The sequence below is a fragment of the Pseudophryne corroboree genome, chromosome 4 (genome assembly GCF_028390025.1).
Source record: "Pseudophryne corroboree isolate aPseCor3 chromosome 4, aPseCor3.hap2, whole genome shotgun sequence".
Taxonomy (NCBI): domain Eukaryota; kingdom Metazoa; phylum Chordata; class Amphibia; order Anura; family Myobatrachidae; genus Pseudophryne; species Pseudophryne corroboree.
Window position 1 is genome coordinate 48,187,442 of NC_086447.1, and position 22,236 is coordinate 48,209,677.

A 22,236-nucleotide genomic window follows, 5' to 3' on the forward strand; every position below is an offset into this window, starting at 1 on the left:
TCCTGTGGACCCGACAGTGGACGGGGGATGCCTACTCAAAGCGGCATATGGAGTCGTTGCCTTACAAGGGGGAGGAGTTGTTTGGAGAAGGCCTCTCGGACCTTGTCTCTACTGCTACGGCCGATAAATCGAATTTCTTACCTTATGTCCCCCCGCAGCATACAAAAAAGGCACCTCATTATCAAATGCAGTCCTTTTCGTTCCAGTAAAAACAAGAAGGTACGGGGATCGTCCTTCCTTGCCAGAGGAAGAGGCAGGGGAAAAAAGCTGCACACAGCTGGTTCCCAGGAGCAGAAGTCCACCGCATGACGCTGGGGCTTCCGGGGGGGGAGTCAGCTCAAGTGGGGGCGCGTCTTCGATTTTTCAGCCAGGTCTGGGTTCACTCACAAGTGGATCCCTGGGCTATAGAGATTGTTTCTCAGGGTTACAGGCTGGAATTCGAAGACGTGCCTCCTCACCAGTTTTTCAAGTCGGCTCTGCCAGCTTCCCCGTCAGAAAGGAAGTTAGTGTTGACTGCAATTCAAAAATTGTATCTTCAACGGGTGATAGTCAAAGTTCCTCTTCTCCAGTAAGGAAAGGGGTATTACTCAACCCTGTTTGTGGTCCCGAAACCGGACGGTTCGGTCGGGCCCATTTTGAATCTAAAATCCCTGAACTTGTACTTGAAGAAGTTCAAGATGGAATCGCTCAGAGCGGTTATCGCCAGCCTGGAGGGGGGGGGATTGGATGGTGTCCCTGGACATAAAGGATGCGTACCTTCATGTTCCGATTTTCCCTCCTCATCAGGCGTTCCTGAGATTTGCAGTACAGGACTGTCATTACCAATTTCAGACGTTGCCGTTTGGGCTTTCCACAGCCCAGAGAATTTTCACCAAGGTAATGGCGGAAATGATGGTGCTCCTGCGCAAGCAGGGGGTCACAATTATCCCATACTTGGACGATCTCCTCATAAAGGCGAGATCTCGGGAGAAGTTGCTGGACAGCGTGTCGCTGTCGGTGAGGATGTTGCAGGGGCACGGCTGGATTCTCAATTTACCGAAGTCCCAGCTAGTCCCTACAACGCGCCTGACTTTTCTGGGTCTGATTCTAGACACAGACCAGAAAAAGGTGTTTCTTCCGATGGAAAAGGCTCAGGATCTCATAGCCCTGGTCAGGAACCTATTAAAGCTAAAAACGGTTTCAGTGCATCATTGCACACGTGTCCTGGGGAAGATGGTGGCATCGTACGAGGCCATCCCCTTCGGCAGGTTCCACGCGGGGACTTTTCAATGAGATCTACTAGACAAATGGTCTGGGTCCCATTTACAAATGCAGCAGAGGATCACCCTGTCTCCCAGAGCCAGGGTATCTCTCCTGTGGTGGCTGCACAGTGCTCACCTCCTAGAAGGCCGCTGGTTCGGAATTCAGAACTGGATCCTGGTGACCACGGACGCAAGCCTCCGAGGGTGGGGAGCGGTCACACTGGGAAGAAATTTCCACGGTCTCTGGTCAAATCTAGAGACTGGTCTCCACATCAACGTCCTGGAGTTGAGGGCCATATACAACGCCCTACGCCAAGCGGAGGCATTGCTTCGGGACAAACCGGTTCTGATTCAGTCAATGGCTCATGTAAACCGCCAAGGCGGCACAAGGAGCAGGATGGCCATGGCAGAAGCGACCAGGATTCTTCGCTGGGCGGAATGCCATGTAAGCGCCCTATCAGCAGTATTCATCCCGTGGGTGGACAACTGGGAAGCGGACTTCCTCAGCAGACACGACCTGCATCCGGGAGAGTGGGGACTTCATCCAGAAGTCTTCGCACAGATCGTGGGTCGGTGGGGACTGCCTCAGATAGACATGATGGCGTCCCGTCTCAACAAAAAGCTAAAGCGGTATTGCGCCATGTCCAGGGACCCTCAGGCGGTAGCGGTAGACGCTCTAGTGACACCTTGGGTGTTCGGATCGGTCTATGTGTTCCCGCCTCTACCTCTCATACCCAAGGTGTTGAGAATAATAAGGCTAAGAGGAGTCAGAACGATCCTCATTGTTCCGGATTGGCCAAGAAGGAATTGGTATCCGGATCTGCAAGAGTTGCTCACAGAAGATCCGTGGCCTCTTCCCCTAAGGCAGGATCTGCTGCAGCAGGGGCCCTGTCTGTTCCAAGACTTACCGCGGCTGCGTTTGACGGCATAGCGGTTGAACGCCGGATCCTAGCGGAAAAGGTATTCCGGAGGAGGTCATTCCTACCCTGATCAAGGCTAGGAAGGATGTGACATCGAAACATTATCACCGTATATGGCGAAAATATGTGTCTTGGTATGAGGCCAGAACTACTGCTACGGAGGCGTTCCATTTGGGCCGTCTGCTTCACTTCCTACAAACGGGAGTGAATTTGGGCTTAAAATTAGGGTCCATAAAGGTCCAAATTTCGGCCTTTTTTTTTCTTCCAAAAAGAATTGGCTTCTCTGCCTGAAGTACAGACATTTGTGAAGGGGGTACTGCATATTCAGCCTCCCTTTGTACCTCCGGTGGTGCCTTGGGATCTTAACGTGGTATTAAGTTTCCTCAAGTCACTTTGGTTTGAACCACTCAAGACGGTGGAATTGAAATTGAAATATCTCACTTGGAAAGTGGTCATGTTATTGGCCTTTGCTTCTGCAAGGCGTGTTTCGGAATTGGCGGCTTTGTCATATAAAAGCCCCTACCTGGTTTTTCATGTGGATAGGGCAGAATTGAGGACTCGTCCTCAATTTCTGCCAAAGGTGGTCTCATCTTTTCATATAAACCAACCTATTGTCGTGCCTGTGGCTACACGAGACTTGGGGGATTCCGAGTCACTGGATGTGGTCAGGGCTTTGAAGATTTATGTGTCCAGAACAGCTAGGATCAGGAAGACTGAAGCTCTGTTTGTTCTGTATGCGGCCAACAAGGTTGGCGCTCCTGCTTCAAAGCAGACTATTGCTCGCTGGATCTGTAATACGATTCAGCAGGCGCATTCTACGGCAGGATTGCCATTGCCTAAATCGGTTAAGGCCCATTCCACTAGGAAGGTGGGCTCTTCTTGGGCGGCTGCCCGAGGGGTCTCGGCATTGCAGTTGTGCCGAGCGGCTACTTGGTCGGGGTCAAACACCTTTGCAAAGTTCTACAAGTTTGATACCCTGGCTGAGGAGGACCTTGTGTTTGCTCATTCGGTGCTGCAGAGTCATCCGCACTCTCCCGCCCGTTTGGGAGCTTTGGTATAATCCCCATGGTCCTTACGGAGTCCCCAGCATCCTGTAGGACGTTAGAGAAAATAAGATTTTACTTACCGGTAAATCTATTTCTCGTAGTCCGTAGAGGATGCTGGGCGCCCGTCCCAAGTGTGGACTTCTTCTGCAAGACTTGTATATAGTTATTGCTTACATAAGGGTTATGTTATAGCTTCATCGGTTTGAACCTAGTCTATGTTGTTGTTCATGCTGTTAACTGGATAGTTATCACAGGTTATACGGTGTGGCTGGTATAAATCTTGCCCTTAGGTTAACTAAAATCCTTTCCTCGTACTGTCCGTCTCCTCTGGGCACAGAATCCCTAACTGAGGTCTGGCGGAGGGGCATAGAGGGAGGAGCCAGTGCACACCCAGAATCCAAAGTCTTTCTTAAAGTGCCCTATCTCCTGCAGAGCCCGTCTATTCCCCATGGTCCTTACGGAGTCCCCAGCATCCTCTACGGACTACGAGGAATAGATTTACCGGTAAGTAAAATCTTATTTTATAGACTTACTATTTTTTTTTTAATGTCTTAAACGCATACTGGAAAGAGTCGCTCCAACAACTCCCCACCGGGTCGCAACAACGCTTACCTCCGCGGTACAGTGCTGTCTCGACGGGCGTCTGTGTCGGATGTTCTAGCAGGTCTAGGAGACGTAACCAGGCTGTGGCCGGAGCATGGGGGGAAGGTGAGTCTATGGATTTCCTCTCACTAGGGGGGTCCGGACACAGCTACACTGTATTGGTGTAGACTACAAACAGTGTGCTGATGCGCCGAACATCTGGAGGCCGACAGCGCTACGCTCTAGGGATCACAGGCGCTAGGACTAGGTAGAGGCCGCGATCCTTAGGGTTTAAGTCAACGGGGGTATTCAGACGCTCTCCTGGCCGTCCCTCCTCCGAGTTCATGACCAGTTTCCGCGTGTCTCCCGTCCATGAACTGAATGACCTCACTTCCGTTTCAGACGCTACCACGAGGGTACTCTGTCGCAGCTTAGATGCTGCGGTTGTGTACACTAGAGATCCCGCCTAGACCGAGTCGCAGGCCTTAGCGTCTGCATACACGTGGAAGTCGCTGAGCGTCTGTGTCCGTCAGTGAGCGACTGTGTCCGTTATCAGTTATTAGGAGCGGTAGTGTACAACAGTAGCGTCTGAATCCACTCAGCGTCTTACGAGCGCATTTGCTTGGATAAGGAAGTGTGGTGAGTCTCCCTGTATCCCGCTCTACGGAGGCAGGGTATACAGTACTAAAAATTCTCTCTACTTGTTAGTATGAATTGTTAATTTTTAGTACATATTGCATATGAGATCTGTGTATTACTGTTGTTTCTGCATGTTATGTTGAAAAAGAACCAGTTGAAACAGAAGTACAATTTTCCTACTTATTTACAAGTTGTTATGGGGGTTGTATTCTCATATGACAATGTCTAATGCTTTAACATGTGACTGACTGCTAGTATGCGTGCTGACTTTTCTGTGTAATGTCAGTCCTGTTCTGACCCTCAATTCAGGTGCACTGTGGTCAGATTGATCTCACTTCTATATACTCATATATATGTGATTTTCAGTCACAAATTGTGTAGTCATTAACAGATTATTACCATGTCTGTGAGCGGCAAAAGTGACGAGGAGAATTTATCAGGCACTCCTATATCCCTAACATGCTTATCTTGTAAGACAGGGTTAATTGGTATGGACCAATTGGTCACTTATGAGGGGTTGTGTGCGAACTGTTTTGCTTTTCAGCAAAGGAAAAAACAGGAGTTGGTTCAGCCACCAACAGAGCCACCATGGAATATGTTTGCAAAGACTCTATCTTCGATAGCGGACAGGTTAACTCCGGTAGCACCACCTCAAGGGTTAGGTTATACTATTAACCCATACATGCAGCTCCCTTCCTATGGCTTGGTTCCAGTAGCCTCTACAAGCAACCAAGGGACAGGTAAACCTAAGACAGATGCGTCTATGTGGCAGACTACACAAGATGATACAACAGATGATGATACAGTATATTCAAATACTCAGTATGGTGATAAGTCGCAGAGTTTTAGTTCAGAGGATATAGCTGAACTTATTGACGCTGTGAAGGCTGTTCTTTCTTTGGAAGAGCCAGCCAAGACAGTGTTAAAATCTAAAGCACCTGTGTTTAAACTAACAAAATCAGTTAAAACTGAATTCCCAGCGTCAGGAGAGCTGACGGAAATGATGGATGAGTCTTGGGCGACGCCCAGTAAAAGGTATAAGATTCCGAAAAGATGGGATTCTTATTATCCATTTCCAGCTGTGAAGTGTTCGAAAAGAGAAGTTCCTCCAAAAGTAGATGCACATGTTCTGCGACTTGTGCATAAATCTGCTTTACCACTGTCATCTACCTCACTAAATGATGTCACAGACAGAAGGGTAGATAGCCTTTTGAAAAATGTATTTTCTCTAACGTCCTAGTGGATGCTGGGGACTCCGAAAGGACCATGGGGAATAGCGGCTCTGCAGGAGACTGGGCACAAAGTAAAAGCTTTAGGACTAGCTGGTGTGCACTGGCTCCTCCCCCTATGACCCTCCTCCAAGCCTCAGTTAAGATTTTGTGCCCGAACGAGAAGGGTGCAATCTAGGTGGCTCTCCTGAGCTGCTTAGAGTAAAAGTTTAAATAGGTTTTTTATTTTCAGTGAGACCTGCTGGCAACAGGCTCACTGCATCGAGGGACTAAGGGGAGAAGAAGCGAACTCACCTGCGTGCAGAGTGGATTGGGCTTCTTAGGCTACTGGACATTAGCTCCAGAGGGACGATCACAGGCCCAGCCATGGATGGGTCCCGGAGCCGCGCCGCCGGCCCCCTTACAGATGCTGAAGCAAGAAGAGGTCCATAAATCGGCGGCAGAAGACTTTCCTGTCTTCATAAGGTAGCGCACAGCACTGCAGCTGTGCGCCATTGCTCTCAGCACACTTCGGTCACTGAGGGTGCAGGGCGCTGGGCGGGGGCGCCCTGGGAAGCAATGAATTTACCTTATTTGGCAAAAAATACATCACATATAGCTCCTGGGCTATATGGATGTATTTAACCCCTGCCAGTTTTCCAGTAAAAAGCGGGAGAAGAGCCCGCCGTGAAGGGGGCGGGGCCTATCTCCTCAGCACACAGCGCCATTTTTCCCACACAGCTCCGCTGGTAGGAAGGCTCCCAGAATCTCCCCTGCATCCTGCAATCTACAGAAACAGGGTAAAAAAGAGAGGGGGGCACTTATTTGGCAAAATAACAGATATAAGCAGCCATAAGGGATAGACACTTATTGTAAGGTTGTCCCTATACATATATAGCGCTCTGGTGTGTGCTGGCAAACTCTCCCTCTGTCTCCCCAAGGGGCTAAGTGGGTCCTGTCCTCTATCAGAGCATTCCCTGTGTGTGTGCTGGGTGTCGGTACGTGTGTGTCGACATGTATGAGGAGGAAAATGATGTGGAGGCGGAGCAATTGCCTATAATGGTGATGTCACCCCCTAGGGAGTCGACACCTGAATGGATGGCCGTAATTAAGGAATTACGTGACAGTGTCGGCACGTTACAGAAAACTGTTGACGACATGAGACAGCCGGCAGCTCAGTTAGTGCCTGTCCAGGCGTCTCAAACACCGTCAGGGGCTATTAAACGCCCGTTACCTCAGTGGGTCGACACGGACACAGACACTGACTCCAGTGTCGACGGTGAAGAAACAAACGTATTTTCCAGTAGGGCCACACGTTACATGATCACGGCAATGAAGGAGGTTTTGCACATCTCTGATACTGCAAGTACCACAAAAAGGGGTATTATGTGGGGTGTGAAAAAACTACCCGTAGTTTTTCCTGAATCAGATGAATTGAATGAAGTGTGTGATGAAGCGTGGGTTACCCCCGACAAAAAACTGCTAATTTCTAAAAAATTATTGGCACTATATCCCTTCCCACCAGAGGTTAGGGCTCGTTGGGAAACACCCCCTAGGGTGGATAAGGCGCTCACACGCTTATCAAAACAAGTGGTGTTACCGTCTCCAGAAACGGCCGCCCTTAAGGAGCCAGCAGATAGGAGGCTGGAAAATATCCTTAAAAGTATATACACACATACTGGTGTTATACTGCGACCAGCAATCGCCTCAGCCTGGATGTGCAGTGCTGGGGTGGCTTGGTCGGATTCCCTGACTGAAAATATTGATACCCTGGACAGGGACAATATATTATTGACTATAGAGCATTTAAAGGATGCATTCCTATATATGCGAGATGCACAGAGAGACATTTGCACTCTGGCATCAAGAGCAAGTGCGATGTCCATTTCTGCCAGAAGAGGATTATGGACGCGACAGTGGTCAGGGGATGCGGATTCCAAACGGCATATGGAAGTATTGGCGTATAAAGGGGAGGAGTTATTTGGGGGCGGTCTATCGGACCTGGTGGCCACGGCAACGGCTGGGAAATCCACCTTTTTACCCCAAGTCACCTCGCAGCAGAAAAAGATACCGTCTTTTCAGGCTCAGTCCTTTCGTCCCCATAAGGGCAAGCGGGCAAAAGGCCACTCATATCTGCCCCGGGGCAGAGGAAGGGGAAAAAGACTGCAACAGACAGCTTCTTCCCACGAACAGAAGCCTTCCCCCGCTTCTGCCAAGTCCTCAGCATGACGCTGGGGCCTTACAAGCGGACTCAGGCACGGTGGGGGCCCGTCTCAAGAATTTCAGCGCGCAGTGGGCTCACTCGCAAGTGGACCCCTGGATCCTGCAGGTAGTATCTCAGGGGTACAAATTGGAATTCGAGACGTCTCCCCCTCGCCGGTTCCTGAAGTCTGCTTTACCAACGTCTACCCCCGACAGGGAGGCGGTATTGGAAGCCATTCACAAGCTGTATTCCCAGCAAGTGATAATCAAGGTACCCCTCCTACAACAGGGAAAGGGGTATTACTCCACGCTGTTTGTGGTACCGAAGCCGGACGGCTCGGTGAGACCCATTTTAAATCTGAAAGCCTTGAACACTTACATAAAAAGGTTCAAGTTCAAGATGGAGTCGCTCAGAGCAGTGATAGCGAACCTGGAAGAAGGGGACTACATGGTGTCTCTGGACATCAAGGATGCTTACCTCCATGTCCCAATTTGCCCTTCTCACCAAGGGTACCTCAGGTTTGTGGTACAGAACTGTCACTATCAGTTTCAGACGCTGCCGTTTGGATTGTCCACGGCACCCCGGGTCTTTACCAAGGTAATGGCCGAAATGATGATTCTTCTTCGAAGAAAAGGCGTCTTAATTATCCCTTACTTGGACGATCTCCTGATAAGGGCACGGTCCAGAGAACAGTTAGAGGTCGGAGTAGCACTATCTCAAATAGTACTACGACAGCACGGATGGATTCTAAATATTCCAAAATCGCAGCTGATTCCGACGACACGTCTGCTGTTCCTAGGGATGATTCTGGACACAGTACAGAAAAAGGTGTTTCTCCCGGAAGAGAAAGCCAGGGAGTTATCCGACCTAGTCAGGAAACTCCTAAGACCAGGCCAGGTGTCAGTGCATCAGTGCACAAGGGTCCTGGGAAAGATGGTGGCTTCTTACGAAGCGATTCCATTCGGCAGATTCCACGCAAGAACTTTTCAGTTGGATCTGCTAGACAAATGGTCCGGATCGCATCTTCAAATGCATCAGCGGATAACCCTGTCTCCAAGGACAAGGGTGTCTCTCCTGTGGTGGTTACAGAGTGCTCATCTCCTAGAGGGCCGCAGATTCGGCATTCAGGATTGGGTCCTGGTGACCACGGATGCCAGCCTGAGAGGCTGGGGAGCAGTCACACACGGAAAAAAATTCCAGGGCTTGTGGTCAAGCATGGAAACGTCACTTCACATAAATATCCTGGAACTAAGGGCCATTTACAATGCCCTAAGTCAGGCAAGGCCTCTGCTTCAGGGTCAGCCTGTATTGATCCAGTCGGACAACATCACGGCAGTCGCCCACGTAAACAGACAGGGCGGCACAAGAAGCAGGAGGGCAATGACGGAAGTGGCAAGGATTCTTCGCTGGGCGGAAAATCATGTGATAGCACTGTCAGCAGTGTTCATTCCGGGAGTGGACAACTGGGAAGCAGACTTCCTCAGCAGACACGATCTTCACCCGGGGGAGTGGGGACTTCACCCAGAAGTCTTCCACATGATTGTAAACCGTTGGGAAAAACCAAAGGTGGACATGATGGCGTCTCGCCTCAACAAAAAACTGGACAGATATTGCTCCAGGTCAAGGGACCCTCAGGCAATAGCTGTGGACGCTCTGGTAACACCGTGGGTGTACCGGTCAGTGTATGTGTTCCCTCCTCTTCCTCTCATACCAAAAGTACTGAGAATCATAAGAAGGAGAGGAGTAAAGACTATACTCGTGGCTCCGGATTGGCCAAGAAGGACTTGGTACCCGGAAATTCAAGAGATGCTCACGGAAGACCCGTGGCCTCTACCTCTAAGACAGGACCTGGTCCAGCAGGGACCATGTCTGTTCCAAGACTTACCGCGGCTGCGTTTGACGGCATGGCGGTTGAACGCCGGATCCTGAAGGAAAAAGGCATTCCGGATGAAGTCATCCCTACCCTGATCAAAGCCAGGAAGGATGTAACCGTACAACATTATCACCGTATTTGGCGTAAATATGTTGCGTGGTGCGAGGCCAGGAAGGCCCCTACGGAGGAATTTCAACTGGGTCGATTCCTGCATTTCCTGCAAACAGGACTGTCTATGGGCCTCAAATTCGGGTCCATTAAGGTTCAAATTTCGGCCCTGTCGATATTCTTCCAAAAAGAACTAGCTTCTGTTCCTGAAGTTCAGACGTTTGTCAAGGGAGTACTGCATATACAGCCTCCTTTTGTGCCTCCAGTGGCACCTTGGGATCTCAATGTAGTGTTGGGATTCCTAAAATCATGGAAAGTGGTAATGCTGTTAGCCCTGGCTTCAGCCAGGCGTGTCTCAGAATTGGCGGCTTTATCCTATAAAAGCCCTTACCTAATTTTTCATACGGACAGGGCAGAATTGAGGACTCGTCCTCAATTTCTCCCTAAGGTGGTTTCAGCATTTCACTTAAACCAACCTATTGTGGTGCCTGCGGCTACTAGGGACTTGGAGGATTCCAAGTTGCTGGACGTAGTCAGGGCCCTGAAAATATGTTTCCAGGACGGCTGGAGTCAGAAAATCTGACTCGCTGTTTATCCTGTATGCACCCAACAAGCTGGGTGCTCCTGCTTCTAAGCAGACGATTGCTCGTTGGATTTGTAGTACAATTCAGCTTGCACATTCTGTGGCAGGCCTGCCACCGCCAAAATCTGTAAAAGCCCATTCCACACGGAAAGTGGGCTCATCTTGGGCGGCTGCCCGAGGGGTCTCGGCTTTACAACTTTGCCGAGCAGCTACTTGGTCAGGGGCAAACACGTTTGCTAAATTCTACAAATTTGATACCCTGGCTGAGGAGGACCTGGAGTTCTCTCATTCGGTGCTGCAGAGTCATCCGCACTCTCCCGCCCGTTTGGGAGCTTTGGTATAATCCCCATGGTCCTTTCGGAGTCCCCAGCATCCACTAGGACGTTAGAGAAAATAAGAATTTACTTACCGATAATTCTATTTCTCATAGTCCGTAGTGGATGCTGGGCGCCCATCCCAAGTGCGGATTGTCTGCATTACTTGTACATAGTTATTGTTACAAAAATCGGGTTATTGTTGTTGTGAGCCATCTTTTCAGAGGCTCCTTCTGTTATCATGCTGTTAACTGGGTTCAGATCACAAGTTGTACGGTGTGATTGGTGTGGCTGGTATGAGTCTTACCCGGGATTCAAAATCCTTCCTTATTGTGTACGCTCGTCCGGGCACAGTATCCTAACTGAGGCTTGGAGGAGGGTCATAGGGGGAGGAGCCAGTGCACACCAGCTAGTCCTAAAGCTTTTACTTTGTACCCAGTCTCCTGCGGAGCCGCTATCTATTCCCCATGGTCCTTTCGGAGTCCCCAGCATCCACTACGGACTATGAGAAATAGAATTATCGGTAAGTAAATTCTTATTTTCTCTAGTAGGAGCAGTGGTAAGACCTGCTATGGCTTCGGCCTGGGTAGCAAAGGCAATGTGCAATTGGATAGAGGAACATGACATCTCTTCTCCTAATAGGGAGCAAGAGGATCTTTTTAGCCGTTTAAGACAATCTGCCCAATACTTGGAAGAAGCAGCAACTGATATGGGTACAGTTGCTTCTAAAGCTTCAGCCTTGACAGTAGCCGCTCGCAGAGCAGTTTGGCTACGTACCTGGAAAGCAGATGCGGAATCCAAGAAAGAATTGGAAGCATTGTCTTTCATTGGTAATAAATTGTTTAGGAAACCATTATCTGATATCCTAGAATCAGAGGCTGAATCGAAAAAGGTCAGATTTCCGGCTACCTATAACCCTAAATCCAAGGGTTTAAAATTTCGCTCATTTCGCTGGCAAAGCAAAAGCTAAAGAGGAGCCTAAACAACCCCAGTTTAAATCCAGGGGTAGGAAGCAGTGGGCTAGCAAAAAGCCAGCTTCCAAGCCTGAACAGAAACCATCAGCCTGAAGAGACGGGCCTCCGCCTGGAGGATTCCAGGGTTGGGGGCCGACTCCTTCATTTTGCACACATATGGCAACAGTCAACAACAGATGCTTGGGTGCAGAAGGTGGTATCTCAGGGGTATGGGTTCCCACTCAGGAGGCAGCCTCCTCAAAGATTTTTTTGCACCAGCCCGTCTCGTATAGAGTCGAAGGCCAATGCCCTGCAAGAAGCAGTTAAAAAATTACTGCAGTCAGGTGTGATTGTCCCAGTACCTCCATCACAAAGGAGACAGGGGTTTTACTCCAATCTATTTTTAATCCAGAAGCCAAATGGGTCATATCGACCAATTCTCAATCTGAAAATGTTAAACAAATACATTTGGATCCAAAAGTTCCACATGGAGACGTTACGCTCCATAATGTTGGCTATGGAACCGGGAGATTACATGGTATCTCTGGATGTACAGGATGCTTACCTACATGTGCCTATAGCACTGTCTCTTTAGTGTTACCTCAGGTTTGCGATCCTCCAGGAACATTTTCAGTTCCAAGCTTTGCCCTTCTGGCTAGCAACAGCATCCAGGGTGTTTACCAAGATCATGGTGGTTATGGCAGCTTGTCTGCGCAAACGGGGGATAAGAATATTCCCATACCTCGACGACCTGTTAATCCTAGCACAATCGCAGGATTTACTTTTGAGCCATCTTCAACAGACAATAGTTTGTTTACAGAGACACGGGTGGCTCATAAATTGGGAAAAGTCGTCTCTGAATCCGTCACAGCGGATGGTTCATTTCGGGGCCATATTGGATTTAGACCTACAGAAAGTTCTCTTACCAGAGAAAAAGATAGTCAAGGTGCAGGTCATGGCTCAGGAAGCGTTGCACGCCCAGACAATGTCAGTCCATGCAGCAATGCGACTGTTGGGTCTGATGGTATCAACCTTCGACATGGTGGAATATGCGCAATTCCACTCCAGACCATTGCAGCGCCTTATTCTGACCAGATGGAACGGAAATCATCAGACAATAAAAAAGCAGATGATAGTTTCCAGTAAATGTAAAAAGGTATCTAGCGTGGTGGCTACAGACAGACCATTTAAACAAGGGGAGACCCTTCTGGATAAAAGAATGGCAAGTCCTGACAACAGATGCCAGCCTGCAAGGCTGGGGTGCGGTACTCGGAAGCCTTTGGTTCCAGGGGAAATGGACCGCAAGGGAAAGTCGCCTGCCAATAAATCTGTTGGAGATGAGGGCCATTTACATGGCTCTAGTTCAGGCAAAGGACAGTCTGCAAGGAAGACCGGTCCAGATTTGCTCAGACAATGCGACAGCAGTAGCGTACCTCAATCATCAAGGAGGAACTCACAGCAAAAGATTGATGGAGGAAGTAACTCCCATACTAAGATGGGCAGAGCTCCATCTCCCAGCATTGTCAGCAGTGTTTGTCCCAGGTTTTCTGAACTGGGAAGCGGATTTTCTCATTCGACACACCATTCAGGAACAGATGGGGTCTACCAGAGATAGACCTCATGGCGTCTCGTCTAAACAACAAAGTACCAAGGTACTTATCGAGAACAAGGGACCCAGGAGCGGTCCTTGTAGACTCACTGTCAGTAGAATGGAAATTTCATCTGGTGTATCTGTTCCCTCCAATATCTCTGTTACCCAGAGTAGTGAGAAAGATAAAGGGAGCAATAATTCTGATAGCTCCAGCTTGGCCAAGAAGGCATTGGTACACAGATCTGTTGAGAATGTCCGTTGGAAGCACTGATACTGCTCCCTCAACGTCCAGATCTGCTAATGCAGGGTCCTTATTGCCACAGTCATCTGGATCGTCTGTGTTTGACGGCGTGGCTGTTGAAACCTCTATCTTCTGTTGAAACCTCTATCTTAGAAGCTAGAGGATTTTCAAAACAAGTAATCCAAACTATGCTTAGAGCAAGAAAGCCGCCTTCGGCCCGTGTGTATCATAGAATATGGCGAGCCTATATTCATTGGTGTACTGGAAAAAAATTGAATTCAAGATCTTTTAAAGTATCCAGGATTTTGGATTTCCTTCAAGCAGGATTGGATAAGGGTTTGAAAGTTGCTTCCTTGAGAGTCCAAGTATCAGCATTAACTGTATGGTTTCAGCGAAAGATTGCTGATTTACAGGATGTACGTACTTTCTTTTAGGGAGTGGTACATATTCAACCTCCATTTGTTCCTCCTGCAGCTCCCTGGGATTGAATTTAGTTCTTAAATTCCTCCAGGGTCCTCCGTTTAAACCGCTTAAGAGAGCAGATCTTAAATGGTTAACGGTTAAAGTACTTTTTCTACTGGCAGTGGCGTCAGCCAGAAGAGTGTCAGATTTAGGAGTGTTATCATGTAAGTCTCCTTTCCTAAGTTTTTTTTCCAGATAAAGCAGTTCTCAGAACTAGATCTGGTTATCTTCCGAAGGTGGTGTCAAAGTTTCACCTTAACAAAGAGATCGTAGTCCCAGCTTTTCAGGTATCGGGACTATCTGCGGGAAAAGCGTCGCTGGACGTAGTCCGAGCTTTAAGAATCTACATAGATCATACTAGTGCCATCAGGAAAACAGATTCTCTCTTCATCCTCTACGGATTTCATAGAAGAGGATGGCCTGCTAGTAAACAGACGCTGGCGAGATGGCTCCGAATGGTAATTTCAAAAGCTTATTCTTATGCAGATCTCCTTACTCTGGCTAATGTCTCTGCATACTCTACACGTAAGGTAGGTCCTTCATGGGCAGCACAACAGGGTGCTTCAGCAGAACAGATATGTAAGGCAGCCACATGGTCTTCCATAAACACATTCATTAGACATTATGCCTTGGATACTTTTGCCTCTCATGACGCAGACTTCGGGCGAAATGTCCTCCTGTGTAATCAGGAGCGTCCCCACCACTAAACTTGGCTTTGGGAATCCCAATGTTATCCTGTGGATAATCCTGTGGATAATCCTGTGGACCCAGCCAGAGAAATGTACGTTATGGTAAGAATTTACCGTTGATAACGTGATTTCTCTTATGTCCACAGGGATCCCACACTGACACACCTGATTTGAGGATCTTGACCATCACTAAACCTCTTCCCTCTTGTATGGAAGGGTGTGCATGTGTGTTCTTATTGCCTAAATAGGTTTCTACCTGATGCTCCTGCATAAATCGCTGTGGAAAGAACTGATTTGACTGAGTCAGTGGGCGGGATTATATGGGGAAGCCCCGATGCATCCTGGGAGGCCAGAAAGCTCGTGACCGTGTTGGTGCCATTTCCGCTGTCGCTCAACCATATCCCAATGTTATCCTGTGGACATAAGATAAATCACGTTATCAACGGTAAGTTCTTACCATAACGTATATTTTATTTCATCTGTTTACATACAGGCCTTTCGATCTGGGGGGAGAACTGACGGCCCCGGTGTGCTCCAGTACCCCGCTAAGCACACCCGCTGCCTTAAGCAAAGCCCCAAAACACAGCAAGAAGAGAGAGGCCAACAAGGAGACGGAGGATCAGCTCATCATTGTAGGTTCTAGGCTCTGCCGCCTGTATACAGCACGGTCACTGTAATCCGGTCATCCACGCGTACGATCACACATCTTCCCAAGTACTTACCGTCATATATACCCACAGCAGTGGGGGCTTCATCGTCGCTGCAGCTCCTGCTGAATACGTCCCCTTCCCAGCAGTCATGAGGGGCTTCCTGCGTGGGGGTGACCTAAGTATTACTATTGCGACTTTTTACTTTATAACACAATGTGGAGATTTTTTTAGCCACGTGCGCAGTGGAAAACGCAATGGTCATTTGCTTGAATGTTTGCATTGCCTGCAACTCAGTCAGGCCCATAGGGTATCAGTTTGGATGGTCGACAGTCATTAGGTTGACCCCTATTGGCTGACATGGACACATGAAAAGGTCGATATGGCTTTTTCTTTTTTTCTTTTTATTACAGTTTTCATATTTTACCATCCACATGGACTACGATTGGCATGCAAGGGGATGCGGTACACTAATTGGGGTTCCTGGTCATATTACAGAAAAAAATGACACCAAAAACAGATAAAAAAATGTGTCGACCTTTTCATGTGTCGACCATTTGTCCATGTCAATGTTGACCAATAGTGGTCGACCTAATGACTGTCAACCTTAACATGGTCGACCAGTCATACCGGAACCCGGCCATAGTAGGGACAGTCCTAGAAGGACCATCATGGGGCGTAGACTGTGAAATGACGCTGTCTCTTTTCTAGGACGCCGGACAGAAGCACTTTGGCCCCGTGGCCTGTAGCTCCTGTGGCATGGTCTACTCTGCGGACAGTATAGAGGACGAGGGGCAGCACGTACAGTATCACCAGAGGCTGCTGGAGAGCATTCGCTACGTGGTAAGGAATTCCAGGTCTCCTAACGCTGACTTCCCCCAATCATTTCCATCCAGCTGTCTAAATATGTAGATTAAAAAACAAAACACTCAACCGTAGACATGAAGGCCGTGTCTGTGCATAGAAGCCCCGTACGAGACTCCTGACATAAAGCAGAATTCAGAAAGCTAACAGATTACGGGAATGGAGAGTTATGTTGGGATGTTGTATCAGGATGTAAGTTTCACAGTGACGCGTTTCTCCATTCCTGATTGAAATCCCATCAGGGTTTATATAAAATAAAGCGGCAGATGTATTAACCTGGAGAAGGCATAAGGAAGTGATAAACCAGTGATATGTGCAAGGTGATAAAGGCAGCAGCCAATCAGATTCTAACTGTTAATTTACATATTGGAGCTGATTGGCTGGTGCGTTTATCACCTTGCACATATCACTGGTTTATCACTTCCTTATGCCTTCTCCAGGGTAATACATCTGCCCCACTACTATTCCTTAGTCTCCAGCACTGTATGCATCGCTGCGATCAGGTCAGAACTGCGTATGCACCACAATGTGCAGGCGCGTCGCATAGGTACACAGCGAATTATTGCTGTGCGATGGGTTTTACGGAAGAATCCATTCGCACAGCCGTTCACAAGGTGATTGGCAGGAAGAGGGCGTTTGTGGGTGTCAACTGTCCGTTTTCAGGGAGTGGTTGGAAAAACACAGGCGTGTCCAAGCGTTTGCTGGGCGGGTGTCTGATGTCCGTTCCGGGCCCGGACAGGCTGAAGTGATCGCAGCGGATGAGTAAGTCCTGGGCAACTCAGAAACTGCACAAAGCTTTTTTTGTACTGCTCGGCTGCACATGCGATTGCACACTTGCACAGCTAAAATACACTCCCCGGTGGGCGGCGACTATGCGAACGCAGGACTGCAAAAAAACAGCTAGCGTGCGATCAGGTCTGAATTAGGCGCTATGTGCGTGTTCTCTGCGCCTAGGAGATGGATTGCTATATGCTAACTTCTGGTTCCGGTGTGTAAAACCTTCCCAATCCTGACAAATCCCCCTTGTGTTTCTTTTATTGTGCAGTTTGAGGATGTCCTAATTGTTCATGGTTTTTATATTGGGACAGGGCTGGAAAAAGGAGCGAATCGTGGCTGAATTCTGGGATGGAAAAATCCTAAAGATCTACCCGGATGACCCGAAATACACCCTCAAAAAGGTGAAATGCGCTGTGCAGATTGCTCTGTAATTGTTCCATGACGTCTGATCCTCAATAAACCCCAGTTAATACTTGCTTGTGGTACAGGGTATAGAATGGGAATATTTTACTCCTAAGTATAATCATACAAGCATGTTAAGAGACCAACGTACTGTATAAAGCACGCAGCCGCTGGTTCCAACTTTCACCTTGCTTTGGTGTCTCATGGCAGCAGAATACAGCGCTATAGCCTTTGGAATGGAGTATTTCACGCCAAGATAAATACGATCGCGACCGTGGGGCATTGCTAATTTCTGCCTCTGTTCTGTTTTGTTTTTCTCTCTGACGTCTGTTATGTTATCACGTTTCACAAGACAGCTCCTTTATTTACATTTACACATCAGGCCGAGGAGGTGCGGGAACTTGTAGACCAGGAGCTCGGCTTCCAGCAGACCACGCTGAGGTCTCCAAGCAAGACGGTGACCTATCTGTTTGTATCTGGTGACCGGAAGATTGTTGGCTGTTTGATTGCAGAGTCCATCAGTCAGGTGAGTTCTGGCCCCATCACTTTTATTTATCCCTGTGGCATTGGGGTAAATCTGTATTGATGCCTTTCTGCATTTACAAGGGCCATCGGACTTAATCCCCTGCTGTATTGTTCTCTTTGTATTGTATTGTAGCTGAGAACAACAGATGAAAAGCTTTATGCTAATAAACTATGGTGCACCTAGGTTTATTAGCATAAAGCTTTTCATCTATTGTTCTCCGCTACAATACAATACAGAGAGAACAATACAGCAGGGGATTAAGGCCCTCATTCTGAGTTGATCGTTAGCTGCCGTTGTTCGCTGCGTAGCGATCATTTAAAAAAAAAAAAAAAAAAAAGGCAAATCTATGTATGCACCGCAATGCGCACGCGCGTCGTACGGGTACAAAGAGCATCGTGGTTTTGCACAGGTTCTAGCGACGCTTCCATTCGCACTGCCGAACGCAAAGAGATTGACAGGAAGTGGGAGATTCTGGGTGTCAACTGACCGTTTTCTGGGAGTGTTTGGAAAAACGCAGGTGTGGCCGGGCGGGTATCTGACGTCATTACCGTGTCACTCGTCGCAGCAATCATCGCACAGAATAAGTAACTACAGGGCTGGTCTTGTTCTTCACAAAATGTGTTTGCAGCCGCTCGCACTCCTGCAAAGCGAAAATACACTCCCCCGTGGGCGGCGACTATGCGTTTGCACGGCTGCTAAAAGTAGCTAGCGAGCGATCAACTCGGAATGAGGGCCTAAGTCCGACAGCACTGGCTCAGTTAATCCTATTAAAGGGATAGATGAGCAGGGCTCCATCTGTACAAGCTCCATAGCTGTATATTTAAACCTTGGCGTATAGTGGTATTTTAATAATCATGTTCTTGTCCGGCAGTTGCATTTTGCAGCTATATGAATAACATGCAGCAATAATCACCCGAGCAGTTGACTTTGATTTGGTGGTTATGTAATCAGATTCATCAATGACCATTTATCTGGGGAGTGACGCGTAGAATACCCGTAGGATAGATGCGCAGATTTAATGCTTCTGTGTTAAATGTTTGCAGGCATTTCGAGTCTTCGATGAGCCCTCAAAGAACAATTCCGCCGGCCAGGGTGCGCTGGAGCGGCACAGAGCCTGGCGTTGTTCCCCCGAACCTCAGAAGGCAATCTGTGGCATCAGCAGAATCTGGGTCTTCGCTCTGATGCGCCGGAAAGGCATCGCCCGCCGCCTTGTGGATACAGTGAGGTGAGGAACACCCTGTGGTTTCTGCTAAATATTTCCTGCAAATAAGGTGATAAAGGCTGGGGCAACGTTTCAGGTGGCCGATGCGTCTACTCCGGCTTTGTTAGCAGCCGCTCCCTAATGTCAGGGACGCTCAAAAGAAATCGGGTCTGTAGTAATGTAAGGATGGCGTCTGTCACTTTAGCTTCTGGCTGAAGCATGAACCCTTTTTCTTTTCTTGATCCTTTTTTTTTTCAGAGTTTGCTTAGGAGTTTCCTTTTTATGCTTTCAGGAATTCCTTTATTTATGGCTCTTACCTGACGACGAATGAAATTGCCTTCTCGGACCCGACGCCGGACGGCAAACTGTTTGCCAGCTCCTATTGCAAAGTCCCAGACTTCCTGGTGTACAACTTACTGAGCTAGAGTCAGCCGTGTTCCGCTTCTAGTTTGTATATTTTATTACCGGAACCTTGTGGTTGCAGAACCATGCAAGTTTAGCATTTGTTGCACTTTGTGTTTTATTCCCTTTCATTTGCTGCTACAAAACATCCTCAAGTTGCTTTTAAAAGAATGTTAATGATGGAGAGAAGTGTTTCCTTTATGTCCGATATATGAAAGTATACTGGTAAGGATCTAGTTATCCTGTAGTTTGGTAACTGCCCGCCCACCTGACGTCACTGTTCCGTTCACTTCCCCACTTATTGGAATTGCACCCTGGGTGGCCTGTTTCACTGACGCCTGATAGAGGCACCTGTCACTCACATACCGTGGTTCATTGGCATACAGTTATATTAATTTATTAGGAACCAGTACTTCACGGATATTATTCACAAGAAGCGCTACACGTGTCACTGATTCCCATATAATATCACAAAGCTAGTGCCACCTGACAAATGGTTGTATTTTACTGTTGAATTGCGGACGTTTGATTGTAAAGGTTATAGAGTAATGTTTGTGGTGTTAGACTGGCTGCCTGGGAATATACATGCCTGCGATGCGTTGGTTAGAGAATGCCAGCGGTCAGAATACCGACCGTGGCATCCCAATGTCCGCAGCTTAACCCTCGTGGTGGCGTGCCTAACCACCCCTCCCTACAGCCTAACCCTCCCACCACAGCCTAAACCTGACACCACCCCTCCCTCCCCACAGGCCCTTCCTTACCTATATCGGTATTGTCTGCACTTCCTTCTTTTATGTCTGTTCTGTAAATATTTTCACGTTCTTTGCAAAGTTTGTACCAGTTTGTGTGATTGCGGTGTGTTGTGTTGTGTTCATAGTTTAGATTGCAGTGTTCCATCACTTTGAGTCTATAGTGTATTGTACGTCCTGTCCTGTGCTATCACTGTGTTATATCACAATATCCTGCAGGTAAAGGTGGGTTACATACAGGTGTATGAGGGTCAGAACCTTCCCACTGGGTGGCAAATAAAAAGTTTGGTTTTCTTAAATCTTGCAGGAACACTTTGTACCACACTTGTTATTTCCTGTCAAACTAAATAAAGTTTTAATTTGAACGTTGTTGCTTATAATTGGTCTCGGTGCAATGTGTGTGGTACTTCGGGTTACCCTTACTATGCGCTTCCTTTAGTAATACGGGGCCACGTGCATGGATTTCCCTTATATAGCCATCATCATTCTAGCAGCAAGTTCTTACACACAAAGCAGTCTCAGGGGGATATCCAATTAGCCTCGGTAATTTGCCGGGGCTAATCGTCCCACCAGGGGCTATCCTATTAGCCCCGATAAGCCGGCATGAGGGGTTACTGGGTGCCAGCGCCTGACAGCTCCCAGTGTAGCGCTGCGTTCCCAGCTCCCAGTGTAGCGCTGCGTTCCCAGCTCCCTCCGGTCACATGACCGCTCCCCTGTCTTGTGATGGGGGATTCGGTCAACTTTGTTTTAGCCGTAACCTTCGCGTCAGTGGTGCCTCGGCTTCCCCGCCGGGGGTCAGCGCTGAGTGCCAGCTCATGGGCCACGGCCCCCTCCCTGCAGTCCCAGCCGCAGGCATGGGACACTGCAGGTCGCTGCGGTGATCAGCAGGCGAAATCAAATACCCAGAAACAGCAAAACGGGTCTGTTTCTACCGAAACACGGTTTCACTGAACCTGTGTGTTTTCAAGAGGTCAGCTTTTTTTTTTGCTTTTTTTTTTTTTTTTTATGGGCGATCCATATTAGATAGCCTGTAAAAAAAAAAAACTAAAAAAAACGTGAAACATCGGAAAAAAGTCAGCCGGTTTTTGGACCAGATGTTAATTCACTGGTAATTGGATGGCCCCCCTCAGTGTGCTGTGCTCCCAACATTACTTATGTAGCTTAATGCTGGAGCCAGCCCATTAACAGGTATACCTTAGTGGGACATGCCCATAGCAACAAAGCAGATTGCACCTGATCAGGTAGAAGTTGATTGTTGCTAGGGGCAACCTCTCTACTTTTACATCTTAAAGGAAGTATAACAGCTAATGACATTTCGTTGCTGCCCTAGTTCATTCTGCCAGTAGCAATATATAAAGGTCTGCCTATATATATGAATATGGGGCACATTCTCATACAGCAGCTTGTGGAGAGGTTAATGATGTTAGGTCATTGGGAATAGTGCCCTAGGACTATATACAAGTTGGGACTACATGGGTGACCTCCTTTTGCATTAATAGAGAAAGCCATGTGAAGGATCGGAGGCAGCTGTTTAGCTCTGTGGATTGGAGACAGGGATGTTCTTATCTTGAGGGTTTATAAAGCAGTTTCCTGACTGCCTCATGCACCCATAGGGTTATGCCCAATTCCTGCTCTTTGGAATATCCGTAGTGTTCACTTTAAGATTTTTTTAGGGCAGGGTGCTGATCACGGAGGAGGGCACATTTTTGGTGTGACGCTTTGCGCACAAAGCATAGCGCATATGTCTATAGTTGTTTTATATATATATATATATATATATATATATATATATATATATATATATATATATTTCTCTAACGTCCTAGTGGATGCTGGGGACTCCGAAAGGACCATGGGGAATAGCGGCTCCGCAGGAGACTGGGCACAAAGTAAAAGCTTTAGGACTAGCTGGTGTGCACTGGCTCCTCCCCCTATGACCCTCCTCCAAGCCTCAGTTAGATTTTGTGCCCGAACGAGAAGGGTGCAATCTAGGTGGCTCTCCTGAGCTGCTTAGA

At 48.0% G+C, this 22,236-nt stretch overlaps 1 protein-coding gene across 1 annotated transcript in view; it reads left to right on the forward strand.

Annotated features, from left to right (window-relative positions):
* The window catches only part of ESCO2 (establishment of sister chromatid cohesion N-acetyltransferase 2), an 83,147-nt gene extending 62,561 nt beyond the window's left edge, over positions 1-20,586 (forward strand). Inside the window, exons 5-10 of the mRNA XM_063915021.1 lie at positions 15,147-15,285; positions 16,012-16,143; positions 17,253-17,342; positions 17,726-17,869; positions 18,913-19,094; positions 19,363-20,586. Of these exons, the coding sequence (XP_063771091.1) occupies positions 15,147-15,285; positions 16,012-16,143; positions 17,253-17,342; positions 17,726-17,869; positions 18,913-19,094; positions 19,363-19,495 (820 nt within the window). The 3' untranslated portion in view covers positions 19,496-20,586. The remainder of the gene's footprint in view (positions 1-15,146; positions 15,286-16,011; positions 16,144-17,252; positions 17,343-17,725; positions 17,870-18,912; positions 19,095-19,362) is intronic.
* Positions 20,587-22,236: the final 1,650 nt, after the last annotated feature.